Source organism: Hyaena hyaena, unplaced genomic scaffold, assembly GCF_003009895.1.
Source record: "Hyaena hyaena isolate Hyena2069 unplaced genomic scaffold, ASM300989v1 scaffold_157, whole genome shotgun sequence".
In the NCBI taxonomy this organism is placed as follows: domain Eukaryota; kingdom Metazoa; phylum Chordata; class Mammalia; order Carnivora; family Hyaenidae; genus Hyaena; species Hyaena hyaena.
In genome coordinates this window covers 1,053,097-1,072,064 of record NW_024080789.1, presented here as the reverse complement: position 1 = coordinate 1,072,064, position 18,968 = coordinate 1,053,097, and the positions used below count along the sequence as shown (strand labels likewise).

The 18,968-nt window shown below is 50.6% G+C and overlaps 1 protein-coding gene across 1 annotated transcript; it reads left to right on the top strand.

The window, feature by feature from the left end:
- Window positions 1–3,598: 3,598 nt before the first annotated feature.
- MYOZ3 (myozenin 3) lies at window positions 3,599–15,740 on the top strand. Its single transcript, XM_039239486.1, has 6 exons — window positions 3,599–3,659; window positions 10,339–10,493; window positions 11,358–11,426; window positions 11,539–11,674; window positions 12,101–12,263; window positions 15,572–15,740. The coding sequence occupies exons 1-6, from the start codon at window positions 3,599–3,601 to the stop codon at window positions 15,738–15,740; spliced, it is 753 nt and encodes a 250-aa protein (XP_039095417.1).
- The last annotated feature ends 3,228 nt before the right edge of the window (window positions 15,741–18,968 follow it).

Genomic DNA, 18,968 nt, shown 5'->3' with positions numbered 1-18,968 from the left:
AGCCCCTCCCTTCTCTCCATGGAACAGTCCAAGAGGCTCTGGGTGGATGAGAATGTTTGATACCTGTGGGACGGGAGCTCAGGGGGTAGCGGCCATTGAGAGAGATGAGGAACAACGGAAAAATTCGAGACCATAGATGAAGTCCCAGGATTGAAGTCGATCCTGCCATCTACTAACTGGGTGACCCTGAGCAAGGCCACTCCTTATCCAGCCTCAGGCTCCCTGTCTGTGCAGAGTGAGCTGGGCTAGGTGATGTTTCAGGGTGGTACTGCCCAGGCCCTCACCACAAGACACTGTCACTGGGGCGGGCAGGACCACGCCAGGTCAGGGGCCAGTGCTCTGGGAATGTTTCCTCATGGCAGGCTGGGGCTCCATGCAGGAGGAGAAGCCCTTACCAGAGGTCCCATGTGAGTGCAGATAACCCTAGTGAGCTCAGGACCCAGACTATCAGGAGCGCTCCTCACCTGAGAAGGGGATTGTGGCCAGAAACTGTGGCCCCACTCCCAGGCGAGGCCGAGCCTGCTCTGGGAACATCCCTTTCCTTCCTCTCTAGGAGCTCGGGCCCAGCAGAGGCAGGGTGCAGGATCCTAAGGGGCAGAACGCAGAGCTCCTGTGTCCACAGCCGAGCCCAGGCTTCTCCCTAAGAGGGTGTCAGAAATGCACCATTGGACAGTCTGTCCCAGCGCATGGGTACAGGTGTGCCCACCCTGGACCCAGCACGCCCTTGCCGGTCCCACCCTTCCCACAAGTGACCCAATCATTCTTTAGCCGGAACCCCTCCTGGGCGCAGTATCCCCCTGCCTACTGGTGATCCTGTCCCTGACACCTCAAATCAAGTCTATCCCAAACTGACCTGGGCATCTGTCCCCACCCCAATCTGTTCCCCTTTTACCTTTCTGAGTCACTCAAGCCAGAGTGGCATTTTCCTTACTCCCCACACCCAGTATCTGAGCAGGACCTGGTGATTCCCCAGATGCCCCTTAGGCTCGACTTCTCCTTTCCATGGCCTCGGTCCCTACCCCTGTGCAGTCAACCATCTCCCACCTGAGCACAGCAAAATCTTCTTGCCTCCAGTCTGGACCCCTCCCCAACTCATTTGCCACCTGGCAGCCAGAGATAGGTTTGGAAAATGCCAATCTGACCACTCCATTCCACCGCTTTAAACTCTTCAATGGCTCTTTATAAAGCACATTTTCCTTTTGAAAGGCCTGCTGTGATCTGGCCCACCTGTCCAGCCTCATCTCTGCTTGAGGCCCCCTAACACTGTTATACACAACGTGGCCTCTGCCCGCAAGGCCTGTGCCCCTCCACCCACTGAACTCCCACTAGCCTTCCAGGCCCAGATCAAATGTCTCCTCTGGGAAGTGCCTTCCCCACCCCTCCACCCCCAGGCCGAGCTGGTGGCACCCTCCCCTGGGTACTCCCAGAGCATTTCCCATCATGCACCACAAAGGCTTGTTTACAGGTCTGACTTCGGCCTGGCTGAGCTCCTTGAGGACAGAGCCCTGCCATATTTATCTGCAGCCCATAGAGAGAGGCATAGAGAATGTGAGAAGGTGGAGGGAGGTGGGGAGAGAGGCAGCCGAAGGAGGACAGAAAGGCAGGAAAGAAAAAAGGAAAGAAGAAATGAACAAGTCAAGCAAAGGTATCAGGGGAGAATTCATTCATTCAAGCATCTATCCATCCATTTATTCATTCAACAAATATATATTGAATTCCTATCAGGCCCCGTTCTAGGCACTAAGGATACAATTAGCAAGCTCAAGTGACTGGCAACTGACTCTCAGCATTTCCAGGTGACTTTGGTTTGTGCATATGTGTGTCCGCGCGCGCGCGCGTGTGTGTGTGTGTGTGTAAGCCCTTCTGTCTGCAAGGGCCTGCTGCCGGGGCACCTGTCTTCCCTGGGGCCTGGTGCTTTTAGCATCTGTCCCTGGATCCTGTTGCAGCCTGAAATAAGGCTGTGAGCCACGATGAGGCAGGAATGATTCTTGATTCTTCTCAGCTGAGGCCAGAGCCGGCTGCAAGGGCACACCCTGCTCAGCTGCACCGAGGACCACTAGCACCTACACGAGTATTCAGCTCTCAGCTTCCTGACAGAGGTGCTAATCTTGAGGGTCTGACACTCCTTCCTGCGCACTTCGGTTCCATCTCTCAGGTACCAGGATCTTAGGGGAGCTCGAGGAGCTTCGGGACGTGGGCAGAGGAGCCGAGCCAGCTCCCAGAGCCCCGGCCCCCAAGCAGAAGGAGGGCCCTGCTGAGGGGCTGGGAAACGGGGCTTCAGGGAAGCTTGGTGCCTGCATTGGGACTGGAGCATGGGGACTAAGCTCTAGGTCACTTTAGGTTAAATGAGGAGGGGTGGCTGGGAGTCAAGGTGGGCCTAGGTGATGGCCCGGTGCAGCATTTCATGGTCTTCGGCTGTGGAGGGGAGCAGGGTCGGTTAAGATGAGAGCCCTGCTCAGTGTCTGTGCCTGTGTGTAGAGAGTGTTTCTCAGGAAACAGACCCGTGCCCTGGGGCCTCCTGGGTGGTCACAGTCAGAGCACTCTCCTCTAACTCATGGCCCTCACCCCAAACGCTTGCAGACATGCTCATGTCTGATACAGTTTGTGGGGCTGTGGGGGGTGGGTGGGTGTGGGTGCCCTGAAGCCTATCTGGCATCCCATGATCTAGCCCAACCTCCTTATGTAATAAGGGCACATAAGAGGAACTGAGGCACAGAGTTGGAGAGCTACCTGCTTACAGTTAGAGAGGAAGTCAGGGGCAGGGATTAGAGTCCAGGTTGCCCAGTTCAGTGCCCACCGTCCAGGGGTCACGTGTGGATGTGGGGTGTAGATAGAGGCAGACTGGTTTCTAAGGGAAGGAGTATAGAAAATCCTGGAAGCAAAACACAGGGGTGTGTGGTCTGTCAGGGGGCACAAGGGCTCTGCCATCTCTCCTGGGGGCAAATTGGGGAATCTGGACATGGAGCAGGGGTTCTCTGGGGCTCTAGGGCTCATTTTGTCTATAAATCTCCTCCAAGATCCCTGGAAAGTCCTGTGAGACACAAATGAGGGAGGTGGAGGAGGAAGGCGAGAGATGGGGCATGGAGGGTGGGGGGCGATGGGGCTCTTGGCTTCCTCGGGCCAGCCTGTGCCCTCAAGCCTCAGAGCCAAGTACTGGGGATAAAAGGACAGAGCCAGCTGTGTAGACCTCAGTGGAGCCCCAGCCTCACAACCCACCCATTCCCCCCTCTCCCTGACTTAAACCTCCATCCTCTTTCAGCCTCTGATTAGAGCTCATCTGAGTGGATGACAGTCATCTGAGACCCCCACCTCCCGACCCCTCAGGTCCCAGAGATCACCCCTGAAGAAAGAGGGCCTCCCTGGCAACATATGAAGCCAATTGTGAGGCTTCTAATGCCTCCCCTACCTCCCCTGGACCTTAGTCTCCTCCTCTGTACCCAGAGACCCCAAAGCCCTTTCTGGCTCAGACAGCCCTTTTTTGAGACTAGGGTGGACCACGGCAGGTCAGGGCTGAGGCTGGGTGGACCAGGGCCTGAGAGGCGGTCTGGGGAAGAATGGAGGAGGGCTGGCCCATTTGCAGGCGTCTCTTTTCCACAGGATGATCCCTAAGGAGCAGAAGGGGCCAGCGATGGCTGCCATGGGGGACCTCACTGGACCAGGTAAGGTGGACCTAGCCCTTGTGCGTTCCTCAGACCCCATCCTATCCTGGTCCCAAAGTGCAGCCATGCAGGCCTGTTGGCCCGAGGCCTGGGCAAACAGGTGTGAGTTCCAGGCCAGCCCTGAGGGAGTGCCTGTGGAATCTGCCACTTGGGCTGGGAAGTTTCCCGAAGCATTGGGAGGGGCCTTGCCCTGACACCCACACACCCAGAAGCTGAGATTCAATGCCCTAGACTGGGCCCTGGGCCCAACTACGTCCTTACCTCAGCCCCAAAGCGAGCACTGAGGGCTCTGCCCCCAGATCCAGCCCACCCATGGCCCCAAGCTCCCCATACACTTGCCCTTGCCTCCTGTAACTGTGGGTCTCACAAGCCCCAGTGGCAAGAGACAAGGTGGCGGGCGAGTGAGGCAGACTGGCCGGAGCAGGCTCCCCATTTCACTTACAAGCCAGTTCACCCAACGAATACATCATCTAAAACCCATGTTTGTCACCATATAAGACCTCTTCTGGAACTCTCTGTGTAATTCTGAAGTCTGTGAATTTGGCCTACGTCAGGGCATTTCAAGTATTTTACAGAATTCAATTAAGTCAGAGCTCTCGTGCTTTAGTGTGAATGAGGGTGAAGTGGCAGTGTTGGCTCAAAATGCAGATTCCCAGCACCTACCCCCAGGGATTCCGGTTCAGTGGGCCGGGGGGGGCGGGGTGCACACATTCACCTTTTAGGCAAGTGTCCAGGTGAGCCTGGCACACGCGGACAGTGAACTGAGTCCAATAGACCCTCCTCTATGGACGTCACTGCGGTTTTGCCCCATGCAGCATTCTAAGAAGCATTTAATTAGGTTGTATGACTTTTTAAAAAACGCTTTATTTTTGAGAGAGAGAGAGACAGACTGCGAGCAGGGGAGGGGCAGAGACATAGAATCTGAAACAGGCTCCAGACTCTGAGCTGTCAGCACTGAGCCCGACGTGGGGCTCAAACTCATGAACCGTGAGATCATGACCTGAGCCAAAGTCAGGTGCTTAATCAACTGAGCCACCCAGGCGCCTCTAATCATGTTGTATGACTTTATATGTGACTGGTCCTAACCTATTTTGTGTGTCCTTGCCTCCTTTTGTTGGCGTCGTTTTTTTTTAATTTCATGATTTTGGGTGCTAAAATATGCCAACTTTGTGAGGTATTGGTAGTCTAACTAGAAGAACCAGGCAATGCATTATCTTTTCCTTTGTCTAAGTAATTACTTGTGGACCCCCAAATGTGGACATTTATGCCAGACTGGAAATATATACATTGTTGACTATTGCTAGGGTATTAACTCAAGACAATTCTGAAACTAAAGAAAAGTAGAAAGAAAAAATACAATCCCATCGTCTCACCATCAGAAGACAGCCACTGTCAGGTAATAATAATAAAAGCACCTGCCATTATTATGTACTTACTCTGCATCAGATCCTGTGCTAAGAGCTTTTATGCTCTGTGTTATAAACAGAAGCAATGACTCTATAAGTAGATATTATTGTCCCCATTTTGTAGATGAGAAAACCGAGGTTCAGAGAAACTAGGGGGTCACATACATAGTGGTCCGTAGAGCTGAGATTTGACACCATATCTCTTGGTCTCCAGAGCCTACTTCTTGACTACACGGTTGTACAAATAATACATCCATTTTATAAGATATTCAGACAAAACACACATGAATGACTTTGAAAGTGAAAGTTCCTCGTAATGGGACCATCTGGAGATAACCACTGTTAACATAATTGTGTAAATCCATCTTCTGTTCATATATAAACATATTTATATAAACACATATACATGTGGGTTCTCCAGCTTGCTTTTTTTTTCACCACTAGCAGCATACTACAGGCTCCTTTCCCTCCTGCTATGATTTCTCTCTCTGTCCCTTTCCCTTGTTCCCCCAGCATGTAATATATTAAGTATATTGATACGCACACACCTTACTGGCAGTCATGAAGGCTCCTCTCAGGCTGGACCCCTAGGAACAGAGTTGAGGATTCTTGCACAAGTGACTTACTGAGGTTGGACTCTCAGGAAGAGGGCAATGTAGGAGCGGGATAGGGTGGGGGAAATTGCTAAGCAAGGACACAGGCTCATCCTTAGCCCAGGCTCAGTCTGACCTTGTGGGGGCTCCTGGCATAAGGGCTCCACGGAATTCACCCTGCCTTCAGCAAGGGAGCCAGGAGTACCTCGGCTCAGCCAGGCAGCTCTCTGTGGAAGGGGCCGGTTGTGACTCAGAGCCCCGATGAAGGGCATCTGGGCAGCCCCGCCACAACACTGATGCCTGGTTTCACAATCTGGGCCCTCACTGCACTAAACATTCTTGTATGTACAACTTCAGACATGCTTATTTGACTTTTTTCCCAAAGAGTGAAAGCCTAGAAATATTATTGTTTCATTAAATAGATTTTATCGGTAAGTTATTTTTTTTTTTAATTCATTCAGGTAGTATTTGACAGTATGATGCCAGGGGACTCTTTATTCTATATTTCGATATAAATAGTCTTTCATGCTTTTAAGTATGCAGTTCCTTTTCTTGTTAAAAATTAGCGCAATTTCCAGACCCCCACCTCCTATGTCCTATACGTAGTCACTACTACTATTTGGCATGTCCCCATTCAGATTTTTCAATACACGTGTAAACATCTAGTACTTATTTTTTAAAATATGAGTGCAATCCTAGAATACAGATTCTTCTGAAACTTACTTTTCTCCCTCCTCTTATCCTACAATGGATCTCTTTCTGTTCCTAACATGTAAAAGGTGCTCTGTCTTTATTTGTGGAAAGAATGAAAAAAATCATCAGCCTCCTTTTTTAAAAAGGCTGTTTGGATCCCATTGAGTGGAATGAATCACAGCACCTGCCTGGCCCTCGCTGCTGCCTGGCGGCCACGCCCATGTCTCCATCCCATACTTTTCTCTTTAGACAACATTGGCAACCCCTGTCCCCAAACTCCCAGTGCTCCCTCCCCTGTCCCTGTTCCCAGTGGATGCCCTTGCTTCCTATTGCACTGAGAATTAAGTAACCAGAAGGGAACCTCTGTTTGGCGTTCTCTGTTTTTCTTCCCCAGTGGTGGCTGACCTCTCCCTGCACATGTCTGAAGCTAATCCGTCCAGTTGGGCATCAGGCACGCTCCCTGCCCCTCTCTCCCGCCCAAGGACATTCTTCTAGTCTTTCTGCCCTTTCTCTATTGCACTGTCAAAATTTCCCATCAGCCAAAAAAACATGCTTTTACTTCTCCCTCTTAAAAAGAAACATCTCTTGATTCTACAGATACCTCAGGTCCTGGAGAGCACAACTCCTCAATGTCATTGTCTATACTTTCTCCCCTCCTCGCTCGTTCTCTTTAACATTTTATTAAGTTCATTTCCTAACACACAAAAATAGAGAGCACAAATCCCCATGGCCCTCCTTTCATTCCTGGAGTCCAAAGCAGAACCCAAAGAGCATGTCATTTCACTCCTCAATACTTCAGGATGCATCCAAAGTAACAAAAAGAGGGGGGCCTGGGTGTCTTAGTTGAGCATCTGACTCTTGATTTCAGCTCAGGTCATGATCCCAGGCTGGTGCGATTGAGCCCCACATCAGGCTCCATGCTGAGTGTGGAGCCTGCTTAGGATTCTCTCTCTCTCTCTCTCTCTCTCTCTCTCTTTCTCTCTCTCTCTCGCCCCCCTCCCTCACTCATGCTCTCTGAAACAAACAAACAAACAAACAAATAAATACATACATACATAAAATAAAAAGGACATTTCCTTACATGCCACAAAGGTGTTAGCACCCTGAACAAAATTAGTAACTTTGGTTTAATCCTACCTAATAACCAGTGCCACTGTCAACTTTCTCCAATTTTCTAGTTTGTTTTAATGAGGATCCAAAGGACTACTGTTTATTTGGTAGCCAGCCTCTTAAACTTCTTTTCATCTACACCCTGCCTCCCCCACCCCGCAACCTCCTGGCGCTGTCTTTTTTTCCACGTCATTCACTTCTTTGAAGAACCCAGGCCAGCTGCCCCATAAAATGTCTCACATCCCAGATTTGGTTCATTGCTTCTTCGTGGTGTGGCTAAAATGTTCCTCTGTCCATTTGCTCTTAACACTTTCCAATAAGGGTTTCACACCCAAATGCTCCATAGAAACTACTCTTGTGAGGATGACCAGCCACCCCATGGTAATAAAGAGCATGTCCAGTAATTAGCCTTCCTCTTCCTCACTGAGGCAGAGCATTTGGCTCTGTGATCAACCCATCTTCCCCAAAGAACTTTCATCACTTGGTTCCCAGGGCACCACACTCTAGATTCCCTCCTGCTCCCCAGGGGTCCCCTTCCCAGCCTCCACGGCTGCTTCCTCACCTCCCCGGTCTGAATGCTAGAGGCCTGGAGCTCAGGCTTGGGATCTTTTTACCCATTCTCCCATCCCCAGTGATCTCATCCAGCCTTCCGGCTTGAAATACCGTTTATAGAGCTGGGACACGGACCTCCGTGTATCCGATTTTAGAGATAGACAACTCTGGTCATTCTGTCCATCCATATCCCATGTCTTCACCTCTCTGTCACTCCTTCCCTCCAAAAGCCTTCCCTTGTTGGGAAATGTGTAACAATGTGTGTTTTGGCAGCAGGGAAGACACAAAGACTATGGATGGTCTTGGGGCGCCTGGGTGGCTCAGTCAGTTAAGCGTCCGACTTTGGCTCAGGTCATGATCTCATGGTCAGGGAGTTCAGTCCCCGCATTGGATCCTGTGCCGACAGCTCAGAGCCTGGAGCCTGCTTCAGATTCTGTGTCTCCCTCTCTCTCTGCTCATGCTCTGTCTCTCTCTCTCAAAAATGAATAAATGTTAAAAAAAATTTTTTTAAAGAATGTAGACGGGCTCTGAAACTAAGGATAGCCTGGAAACCCTCTACATGGCTGTAACAACTAGTCCTAACCTTGAGAAAGAAGTAAATGTAATAGTCTTCATCAAACAACAACAACAACAACAACAACAGCAAATACCATTTGTAGGCCCACGATGCCCCCATTTTTATCTCAGGTCAGTTTGTCCCATGAGCACTAGGCTCACATGTCTGGTGCCCTCCTCGGCTTCTCCACTTGGGTGTCTTCAAGGTTCTTCAAACCTTATATGCCCATTTCTGCAGGCAATTAAGGGGATTTGAATATGGATTGGGGATTGTATAAAACAAAACTGTGTTCACTTGCACAGGTGGAGATCTCTTTTATTATTATTAAATTCAAGTTACTCAACATATAGTGTAGTGTTGGGTTTCAGGAGTAGAACCCAGTGATTAATCACTTACAACACCCACCCACAACCTTCAGTTTGTTCTCCGTATTGAAGGGTCTCTTATGGCTTGCCTCCCTCTCTGTTTTTATCTTATTTTTCCTTCCCTTCCCCTATGTTCACCTGTTGTGTTTCTTAAATTCCACATATGAGTGAAATCATGATATTTATCTTTCTCAGACTGACCTATTTTGCTTAGCATAATACATTCTAGTTCCATCCATATTGTTGTAAATGGCAAGATTTTATTCTTTTTCATCACTGAGTAGTATTCCATTGTGTATATATAATCACATATCAATTTATCCATTGATGGACATTCGGGCTCCTTCAATAATTTGGCTATTGTTGATAGTGCTGCTATAAACATTGGGTGTGCATGTGCCCGTTTGAGTCAGCATTTTCTTATCCTTTGGATAAATGCCTAGTAGTGCAATTGCTGGGTCATAGAGTAGTTCTATTTTTAATTTTTTGAGGAGCCTCCATACACTGTTTTCCAGAGTGGCTGCACAAGTTTGCATTCCCACCAGCAGTGCAAAAGGATTCTCCTTTCTCCACATCCTCGCCAACATCTGTTGTTTCTTGAGTTGTTCATTTTAGCCATTCTGACAGGTGTGAGGTGGTATCTCATTACGGTTTTGATGTGTCTTTGATGATGAGTGATGGTGAGCGTCTTTTCATGTGTACACAGGTGGAGATCTGTAACTGATAAAAGCACGTCACAAAGCTTGTATAACTATGACTTCATTTTGGCTGGAAATCTCACATGAATAGATAGTGTTTTAAAAAGATGTGAATGGATATACACGAAGGTGTTAAAAGTAGAAATCTCCAGGTGATAGAAATGGTATTTTTCTCTTTCCTAACTTTCTTCAATGCACATATATGCTATTTTTATAATAATAAAAGTCTATTTTAAAACGGAAAGAACAGACGTCTCACCTTGAACTCCTGATCTTTCCCCTGCTCACCCTCTTCCTGCCCTCCCCATCTCAGTGAGTGGCGGCTCCTTCCTGCCAGTGGCTCAGGGCAGAAACCTCCCCCTCGCTACACACACACACACAGCTGACACCCATGGCTTACCATTAGGCAGTATCAAGAATCTGACCATTTCTCATGGCTCCCACCACTGTGAGCAACGAACTGTGGAGGAAATTCATGGAAAAACTACAAATGGCTAAGGAACATCTGAAAGAACTCCATTTCACTGAGTGTAAACACATGCAGATTAAACTCTGAGGTGTCACTTCCTGCCCACCAGGTGGGCAAAGATTCCGCGGAATGGTAGTGGCACGTGCTCGTGCTCAGAACAGGCCACCTTAGAGGCGGGCAGCCCTGAGGGCCCCGAGGGTCTGGTGGCAAGAGCTGTCTCTGACCTCTCTTGGGCAGTCCCTCTGCTGGACCTGGGGAAGAAGCTGAGCGTGCCCCAGGACCTGATGATGGAGGAGCTCTCGCTGCGCAACAACAGAGGGTCCCTCCTCTTCCAGAAGCGACAGCGCCGGGTACAGAGATTCACTTTTGAGTTTGCTGCCAGCCCGAGGGCGGTAAGTTAGTCCTCACTGTGCTTACAGGGGAACTGAGGCCCAGAGGGCCAGGGGTTAGCCCAAAGCCGAATCAGATGAAGACCTCTGGCCCCTGGGGAGTGACGGTCCCATCAGATTGAACCCCTGACTTGCTGTGTGATCCTAGAAAAGCGTTCTCTCTTTAGACATCTCTCCCCTGGTGCAAACCATAAAGCGGAATGCGCAGGGCGGGCGTTGGGGTGAGGAGGGCACTCTGGCTCCTACACAAAGTGCTCTGGGCTGACTTTGCAGTGAGCAGGATTTAGTTTAGACTTGAGAGAACACAGAACTCTTTCTCTTCCTGCCTCTGGAAGAAGGAAAAGGCCAGAAAACAGTCTGCTGGATGAGACAAGAATGGCTTATCCTCAGGCTTCAAAAGTCAGCAGGCTTTTTTCAGTTACTCAGGGCCATTCCAATCATACTCCACCTGGACTAGACAAGGGGTGACGAAGAGGTGACAATGTGGCAGGATGCACAATAGTAAAGATGACAAAATGCCTACCTTCGCGATGCCTTAGACAGTGCTAGTCATGCACTTCACATGTATCATCTCATTTAGTGCTCACAGGGCCTTGTTAGCTTGATATTATCAATACTACTCCCATCTCACAGATAAGGAAACAGACTCAAGAAGGTTATCTGCCCAGGGTCAATATTAGAATAGCAACTAACATATAGAGCCCATCTCTCTGTTCCAGTCACTGAGTTTAGCGTTCTACACTAATTCATCCCCCCGCCCCACTTCCCAGGGCTCACTAAGATTAGGCACCCGTCCCTTTTTTGGTGTTGGGAGAACCCTGGCTCCTTGCCCCACTGAGCCTCCCTGTGGTCTGTTTGTCCCCACAGATGGTGGATGGAAGCACCACGGGGAAGGTGACAGGGACGACAGGAGCAGCCGAGGCTGGCCCCCTTCATGCCCAGGGGAAGGTGAGCATGGAGGGAGCCCCAGTAAAAGGGGGAGCCCGGGGGAAGGAGCCAGGCAGCTTGGGCCAGCCTGCGGCCTCTGAGCGCCCGCCCCTGTGCACAGGTTGCCAACGGCCCTGAGGGGCAGAACTACAGCTCCGAGCTCCACATCTTCCAAGCCTCGCCTGGGGGCCCCCAGGACGCCCAGTCCTCAGCCTTCCCCGCAGAGCGTGCCAGCAGCCCCAGCGCCCTGGCGCCAGGTGAGTTCCTCTCCGGGTCCTGAGACCAGAGCTGGGGGGCCAGGGCATGGCAGTGCTCCACCGTGGGGCAGGGACAGTGCCCAGAGAGCTGCCTAGTCCACCTCCCCAACCCCCATGCCCTTCCACAGACCTAATACAAGCCCAGAGAGGTGCAGCAATATCCCCAAGGTCACAAAGCCAGCCAGAGTCTACGCCTCAACTCCAGACGCCCTCACCCTGGTCCTCCTTGCTTCCAGGGATGGAGAAGGATCCGTCCCCTTTGCTGGAGCAACTTTGGCATTACGCCTCCCTCCCCGACTCCTCTATCCCAGCTCCCGCTTCCCTCCGCCAACCATATCTGCGGTGTGGGCGGGAGTGGGGGCAGAGGGAAAAGAGCACCCGGGTGCCCCTCCTGCCTGCCTCCCATGAGCCCTGCTCCATATCCAGGCTATGCCCAGCCACTGAAGGGCGTCCCACCAGAGAAGTTCAACCACACGGCCATCCCCAAGGGCTACCGCTGCCCTTGGCAGGAGTTCATCGGCTACCGGGACTACCAGAGCGACGGCAGAAGTCACACCCCCAGCCTTGCCGAGTATCGAAATTTCAACAAGTAAGGGGGGGAGGCAGCTGGGGGAGAGGTCCCTAGGGTGTGCAGGTGCCTGTCACAACACAGTAGTGGCTGCATTTCCCAAGCCCTTGGACATGCCAAGCTCCATCTGAACACTCACACGTTGACTGAGCTCTTGCTGGAACTCAGTAGAACTCTTGCCTCGGCACATAGTAGGTCCTGCATAAATGCACAGGGGACGAATGGGTGAATGAATGTGACACACATCTTGGTTTCTCCGCACAGCAGGGCGGGGACGGGCTTCAGTGTTTCCTCTCCTGCCAGTGAAGATTCCCACTCAGGAACATTAACAACCTGCCTGCAGGCATGAGGCAAGGGAGCCGTGCAGGGCTGGAACCCGAGTCTGGGTTAGCCTGACTCCAGAGCCCAGTGTCATGTTCCTCTCACGCCTGGTGCCACCCCTTCGACGGACATCCTCCCTTGGTGGGGGCCCAGGATCTCACTTCTCCTAGATCAGCTCAGCCTTTTCCTCATGTCCATCAACGGTCTGGAAGAGGTCTAGGAATGGCGTTGAGGCTATCAAAGTGGGGGCTGGCAGTGAAACGTTGGACAGCAGAGGTGAGAGCTATAGAAGACTGGCTTGTACTGTTTAGAGCATGGGGCTCCACGCGGGCTTACATGCAGACTCCTTGCTTAGCTGTGTGACCTGGGGCAAGTGACTTAACTTCCCTGAGCCTCTGGTTCCCCATTTGTATCATTACAGTAGCTCTTCATAAGTTTGTTGTGTGGCGGGCATGAGAAGCCATAGGCAAAGTTTCTAGCAAGGAGTAAGCTGTCAATGAACGGTAGCTATTAGTATTAGTATTGGTATTAGGAGTAGTTACAGGCTGAAATAATGGTTGGAAAAGCTACTAGGAAGAACTGAAAGGGATAAATTTAGTGTTCTGCCCCAGGGGCCCAAAGACAAATCATAGGCGTCAAGACAGGAGCCTGGCACTGGTGGAGGCATTTCAACTGCAGTCGGCTTCCTCAGTCTGATGCTATTTCTGAAAAATGCTCCTCTGGCTTCGGCTGCATTGAGTGAGAAAGGGGAGGGTTCGCCGGAGGAGGCCGTGGTCCAGCTCTTCTGGCACGTGCTCAGACCACATTCAGAGACCCGTCTGACCACGGGGGGTGATCCGCACAGAGAAGAAACCGCTCAGAAGGGAGGTGACTGCCCTCAAACAGTTGATGGCCAGGAGGGCCCCTGCAGGAAGAACCATGCCCAACGGGCGCCGTGCAAGCCACAAGCCGTTGGCAGATGTTCTGGGGCTCCTGCCAGGCGAGGCTGTGCTCTCCCTCCTCCGGGGGCCCTCAGCTCCTGCCCGCCCAGCTATTTAAAACCATCAGCAGACACTGAGTCCCAGGCGCTGGCTTCCAGGCTGGCCAGCTCGAGTCTAGCCCCATCCATCTCACGCTGCAGCCCGGACAGGCTGGAGCACATTCCCATCAGTGGGGGCCCCGAGCCCAGGCCCCGTCTGAGACAGAAGGGCCAACCGAGCCTGAGAAGCGGGGAACAGCAGTGCCGGTGGCCAAGCTGCGCTCCAGATCCAGGGCTCTGGGCTTCCAGTCAAGAGCCGAATCGTGAGGCCTGTGCAGCCTGGACGCTGCCCAGCCTTTTCCCACGGGGCCTGGCTGTTGCCGCCACGGCCGGGGTGGTCCGAGCAGAGACGCTATACTGGCTGGAACCCAGGCCCTGGCCCGAGGCCCGCCTTCCTACCCCAAGGGCAAGCACTCCCCCATTGGTCCCAGGCTTCGAGGAAAACACTACACGAGCAATGCTTTTTAAATTTTCTTAAGATGAACAGTTTAAAAATAACATGCTTCTATTCTCTTACACACACACACACACACACACTATAAATAGAGGTCCCTTTGTTCACCGTCCTCCAGTCCCAGCTCCCTTCCCAAATAGAACACCGTTGTCAGGTTGGTGTCTATGTTTTCAGATCATTTTCTTTTCTTTTTTTTTAAATATTTTTTTTAATTTTTAATTTCTAGGAGAGAGAGAGAGAGGCAGCGCCAGCAGGGGAGGGTCAGAGAGAGAGGGAGATACAGACTCTGAAATAGGCTCCAGGCTCTGAGCCGGCAGTCAGCACAGAGCCCTACGGGGGGCTCGAACCCACGAACCGCGAGATCATGACCTAAGCAAAAGCCGGACGCTTAACCGACTAAGCCACCCAGGAGCCCCTCAGATCATTTTCTACCAGCAGCTACCTTCCTATAGGGGAAGGCATGGTTTTAAGTTTAGTGTGCATTTGTATACTTAGTATTTCACTGTGTAACTTGCTTGCCTTTTTGACTCAACAGTGTGCTTTTGGAATCTATCCTACATAATACATACAGATCTTTTCATGCCTTTTAAGCTGCTGTATGGTATTCCCCCATGTGAATAGACAACACATGTCTTGTCCATTTCTCTGCCCATGGATGTAGGGGCTGTTTCTGGTTTGTCACCAATCACTGCTTGTATCGTTTGTCTGTGCGTGTGCTTACCTAAGCTGTATGCTTACCGGTGCAATTGCACATTTTTAGGTTAAAAAGATCCTGCCAAATTGTCCTCCAAGGTAGCAGCACCAGTTTACCCTCCAATCAGCAGTGTCTGAGGGAAACTTTGCCCCATTATCAAATTATTTCTTAGTCTTATGGGTGACAAATGGCGTGTCTCTTTTATAATTTGCATTTCCTGATCCTCAGTGCTCTTTTTATAAAGTTTATTTATTTTGAGAGAGAGAATGCCTATGCACAAAAAGGGCAGAGAGAGAGAGAGAGAGAGAGAGAGAGATTGAGAGAGAATTCCAAGCAGGCTCTGCACTGGCAGTGTGGAGCCCAAAATGGAGCTTGAACTCATGAACCAGAAAATCATGACCTGAGCTGAAATCAAAAGTCAGTTGCTTAACCAACGGAGCTATCAGGTGCTTTTTCTCTCAGTGCTTTTTTCTAACCCTCTCTTCCCTCTCTAATTCTCCCTTGTCCTAAGGGGATAAGAGCAGAGAAAGGAAAAACCCCATTCCAGCTCTTCTGGCTTCTGGAGCTTACTTAAGGGGAACCCAGATTTTTGTCTGGGACAAGCCAATTCTAGGTTTGAAAATTCCATTCCTATGCAAAAAGCCATCCCCACTAGAAGCAGACTGGGGAATGGGCAGGGCCAGTGAAACCTGTTAAAGATAGTACAAAGCCTTCTTGTATAGGTGGGGAAACTGAGGCCCAGAGGGAGGCAGGGAGGGGGCCCCACAGGGTGACCCGCATGTCAGTGCTCTGCTGTCCCTCCCCCACACAGCCCGCCTCTTCTGCTGCTCTTCTCTCCCCAGGACCCCGGTGCCCTTTGGAGGACCCCTGACTGGGGAGACGGTTCCCAGGGCAGGCACCCCCTTCGTCCCGGAGCTCATCAGTGGCTTGGAACTCCTCCGTCTCAGACCCAACTTCAACAGAGTGGCCCAGGGCTGGGTCCGCAACCTCCCTGAATCCGAGGAGCTGTAGCCCCAGCCTGAATATTCAATTCCCCTAGCTTGGTGTTCCGGTGACATCTTGGAGCCAAGACTTCTGGACAGCGCTTCACAGTTTACTAAGGGTCTTCACACACGAAACCTTACTACAAATGGCCTCAAAGGCCACAAGGTTCATTAGTCCCCAAACTACTGCGTTTCAAAGTTTCCTGGGGATGATGTTTTGAATGCAGATTTCTGGCCTGCCGCAGCCTTGCAGCGTCACGAAGTCCCGAGTTGGGGAATCTCTATTAGTAACTAACACTCTCAGGGGATTCCAGTGAAGCTTGTCCGTGGTTTGTGTCTTTAGGAATCCAGGCCACCAATGAATTCACATCCCTGACACCACCCCTCCCTGCTGGTGACTCTAGCTTCACTCCCCCAGCGACAGGGAGCTTGCTAGCAGCCCATTTACCTGTGGATAACTCTGATCATTAGAAAGCTTTTCCTTTTATTGAGTTGCAGTCAGCCTTTATTCATGTTCTAAACATTTGCTAAGTGCCTACTGTGCGCTAGACGCCCTGCAGCCTCAGGGAGAGCGTGTGGCGAATAAGCCCAGGCCACGGCCTAGGGAAAGAGAGGACAGTCGGGAAGACAGATCTGTAAAGCAGTAAATCATGTTACTTCCCCTACAGCATGCTAACTGAGGAACAAAGTGCTATGACGCAGAGGAGGGGGTCCCTACCCCTGGGTGCGGGCTGGGATTCCAGGCAGCTTCTCAGAGACTTTGAGGGGACCCCAGAGGAGGAGTGAGAGCCATCACAGGAAGAGGGAGTGATGGGGAGAGCATTCCTGCCTAGTGGACCGGCAGGTGGAAGTGCGGGCTTGTGCGTGGCTGGAGGCGTTCTGGAGAAAGGAGGGGGCTGTGTTAGAGGGTGAGGGCCACTGTGGGGCGGACTCTGCTAAGGAGATGGGGGCGGTTTTTAAGCTGGGGAGTGATGGGTCTTGCTAAGTGGGACACAGATTGGAGAGGACTGAGGCCAGGAGCCAGGAAGCCTGCAGAGAACAAGGTCTGGACTAGGGAGGTGGCTGTGGGGATGGAAAGATGGGGCACACCTCTGGCCACCTTCTAGGATGGGCAACGCGGGGCACCTGTAAGGACTCCTTCTTTCTCTTCTCCTTCCGCTTACCATCCTGAGCAAGCCTCAGGGGAATAGTGTTCTAGTCTCCAGCAGGGGTAGCTCAGGGCTGTACTCTAGTTCATTAGGAAAAGGAGAGAAAGGAGTGCCTCTTAGTTCAAGTGATCAGGAGGACAATGGCGACGATGAGGCTGGTAGCTGCTCTTTACCGGGTGTCTCCATGCTTGGGCTGCTAGTAGATTCTTCACATATCCTATTTCTTCTTTTCAGTACAACCCTGGGGGAAAGGTATTGTCCCACTTTACAGATGTGGATATCCAGGCTCAAAAGAAGTGGCTTGTTCAGGGACCGAGCCAAAATGCGAATCTGTCTAATTCCAGGGGCCATCCCTTGTCACTGCACTGGCTGGCCAGGCCAATGCCCACTGACTCTGGAATCCTCTAAGCATGGTGTCCTGCCTTAGGGATTAGAGGTAAAAAGTGCAGACTGGGAAGTCAGACCTGATGGACTGCTACTGCTAGCTGCGTGAACTTGGACGAGCCTTTTCTCACTGGTGGGCCTGTCTCTCCATCTGTAACATTAGGGCACGACCTGAAACCCCCGTGTAGGGTTGTTGTGAGCGCAGGGATGGCCACATACCTAAGGAGCGCTTAGGTCATTATTAGATTTCATGCAGCCCCTGCTCTTGACTGGAAGAGAGGCTCTTGTCGCAGATGCACTTGAGAAGCTGGCTGCAAGAGGTCACTGGGGTCAGTAAAGCTTAAGCCTGAAGGAAAGCTTCTGATCACTATGGAGCTCCCTTTAAACCTGAATTACCTCCTTCCCCGCCTGCCTCCTTCTGCCTCTTCCCTGACTCCCTCCCTTGGGCAGGTGAGAAGGTGAGAAATTCAGCTAATTCTCAGGGTGCTTGGGACAGCGGCTGCATTTTGTTCTGGACTTTTACTGAACCCCACACATTCTCAAGGGGCTGCAGCCTATTAGGCTTGTTTGCCATTAATGTGCTGTCTTGAGTTTGGGGGCTCCTGTTTAAAGGCACGTGTGCATGAGCTGAAAACCCACCATTAAAGTGTCTGGCTCTGCTGTGTCTTGGACGGTGACAACCGCCACCAGCTATAGCAGACGGGAGCCTGGCGGAGCCTGCTGCTCCCAAGAGAATCCTCACTCTTCTTCTGACAGTATGACTTTCACTGATGTTGTTGAAAAAGAAAAAAGGAATGCTTGTTAAATAAATAAATAAATAAATAAATAAATAAATAAATAAATAAGTAAAATGTGAAAAGATTTGCCCACATAGCTCCTCCTACGCACACAGACAGGCTTTCTGAGCCTCCTGCATTCTGGTTCATTCCCACATAGCAGAGGTAACCACTGGTGACAGCTTGGACCTTGCAGTATTCTAGAATTATTTGAACTGGTAAATATGTATGTGTACTTATATGCACAGGTACAAAAATGTGTCTTTGTTTAATGGGATCATACTATATGTATTATTCTGTATTTTGCATCTTTATTCAACAGTAAGTAACATTTGGATCCTGAAAAAGCAGGCCATTTAACCTTTCATGTAATTTGGGGGCTTAGGAAGCCCTTCATATAAAATCCTATTCTTTGCTTGTTCATATAAAATTTGTGCTTTTGCCTGTTTTGTTCCTTACATAAATGAAATCACACAGTGATATGGAAGTGGCAAGGACTGATAATAGCCACAGTGTTGGGAAAACAGACATTAGATGTGGCAGCAGTGAACATAGGTGAGCTGCAGCTACAGGTAACAGTGCGGATACATCTTGGAAACAAAATGGCAAAAGCAAAGGAAGATACAAACATGTATGTTTGCTGATGCAAGGAGGTGTTCATGTAAAAGTCAGGATGGTGTTAACTTGGGACAGAAGAGAGGGCGGTGATTGTAAAGGGACATATAAAATGCTTCTGGGGAAAGCTGGGCAATTTCTGCTGCTAGATTTGGGTGATTGTTACATAGGTGTTCACTCTAGAATGTTTAGTTGTACGTCTGTGTTTTATACACCTTTTCCATACATGTGTTAGATTTTACCAAAACAATCCCTCCTTTTAAAAAGTTAATGGACAAGGGTGCCTGGGTGGCTCAGTGGTTGAGCTTCTTACTGATTTCGGTTCAGGTCATG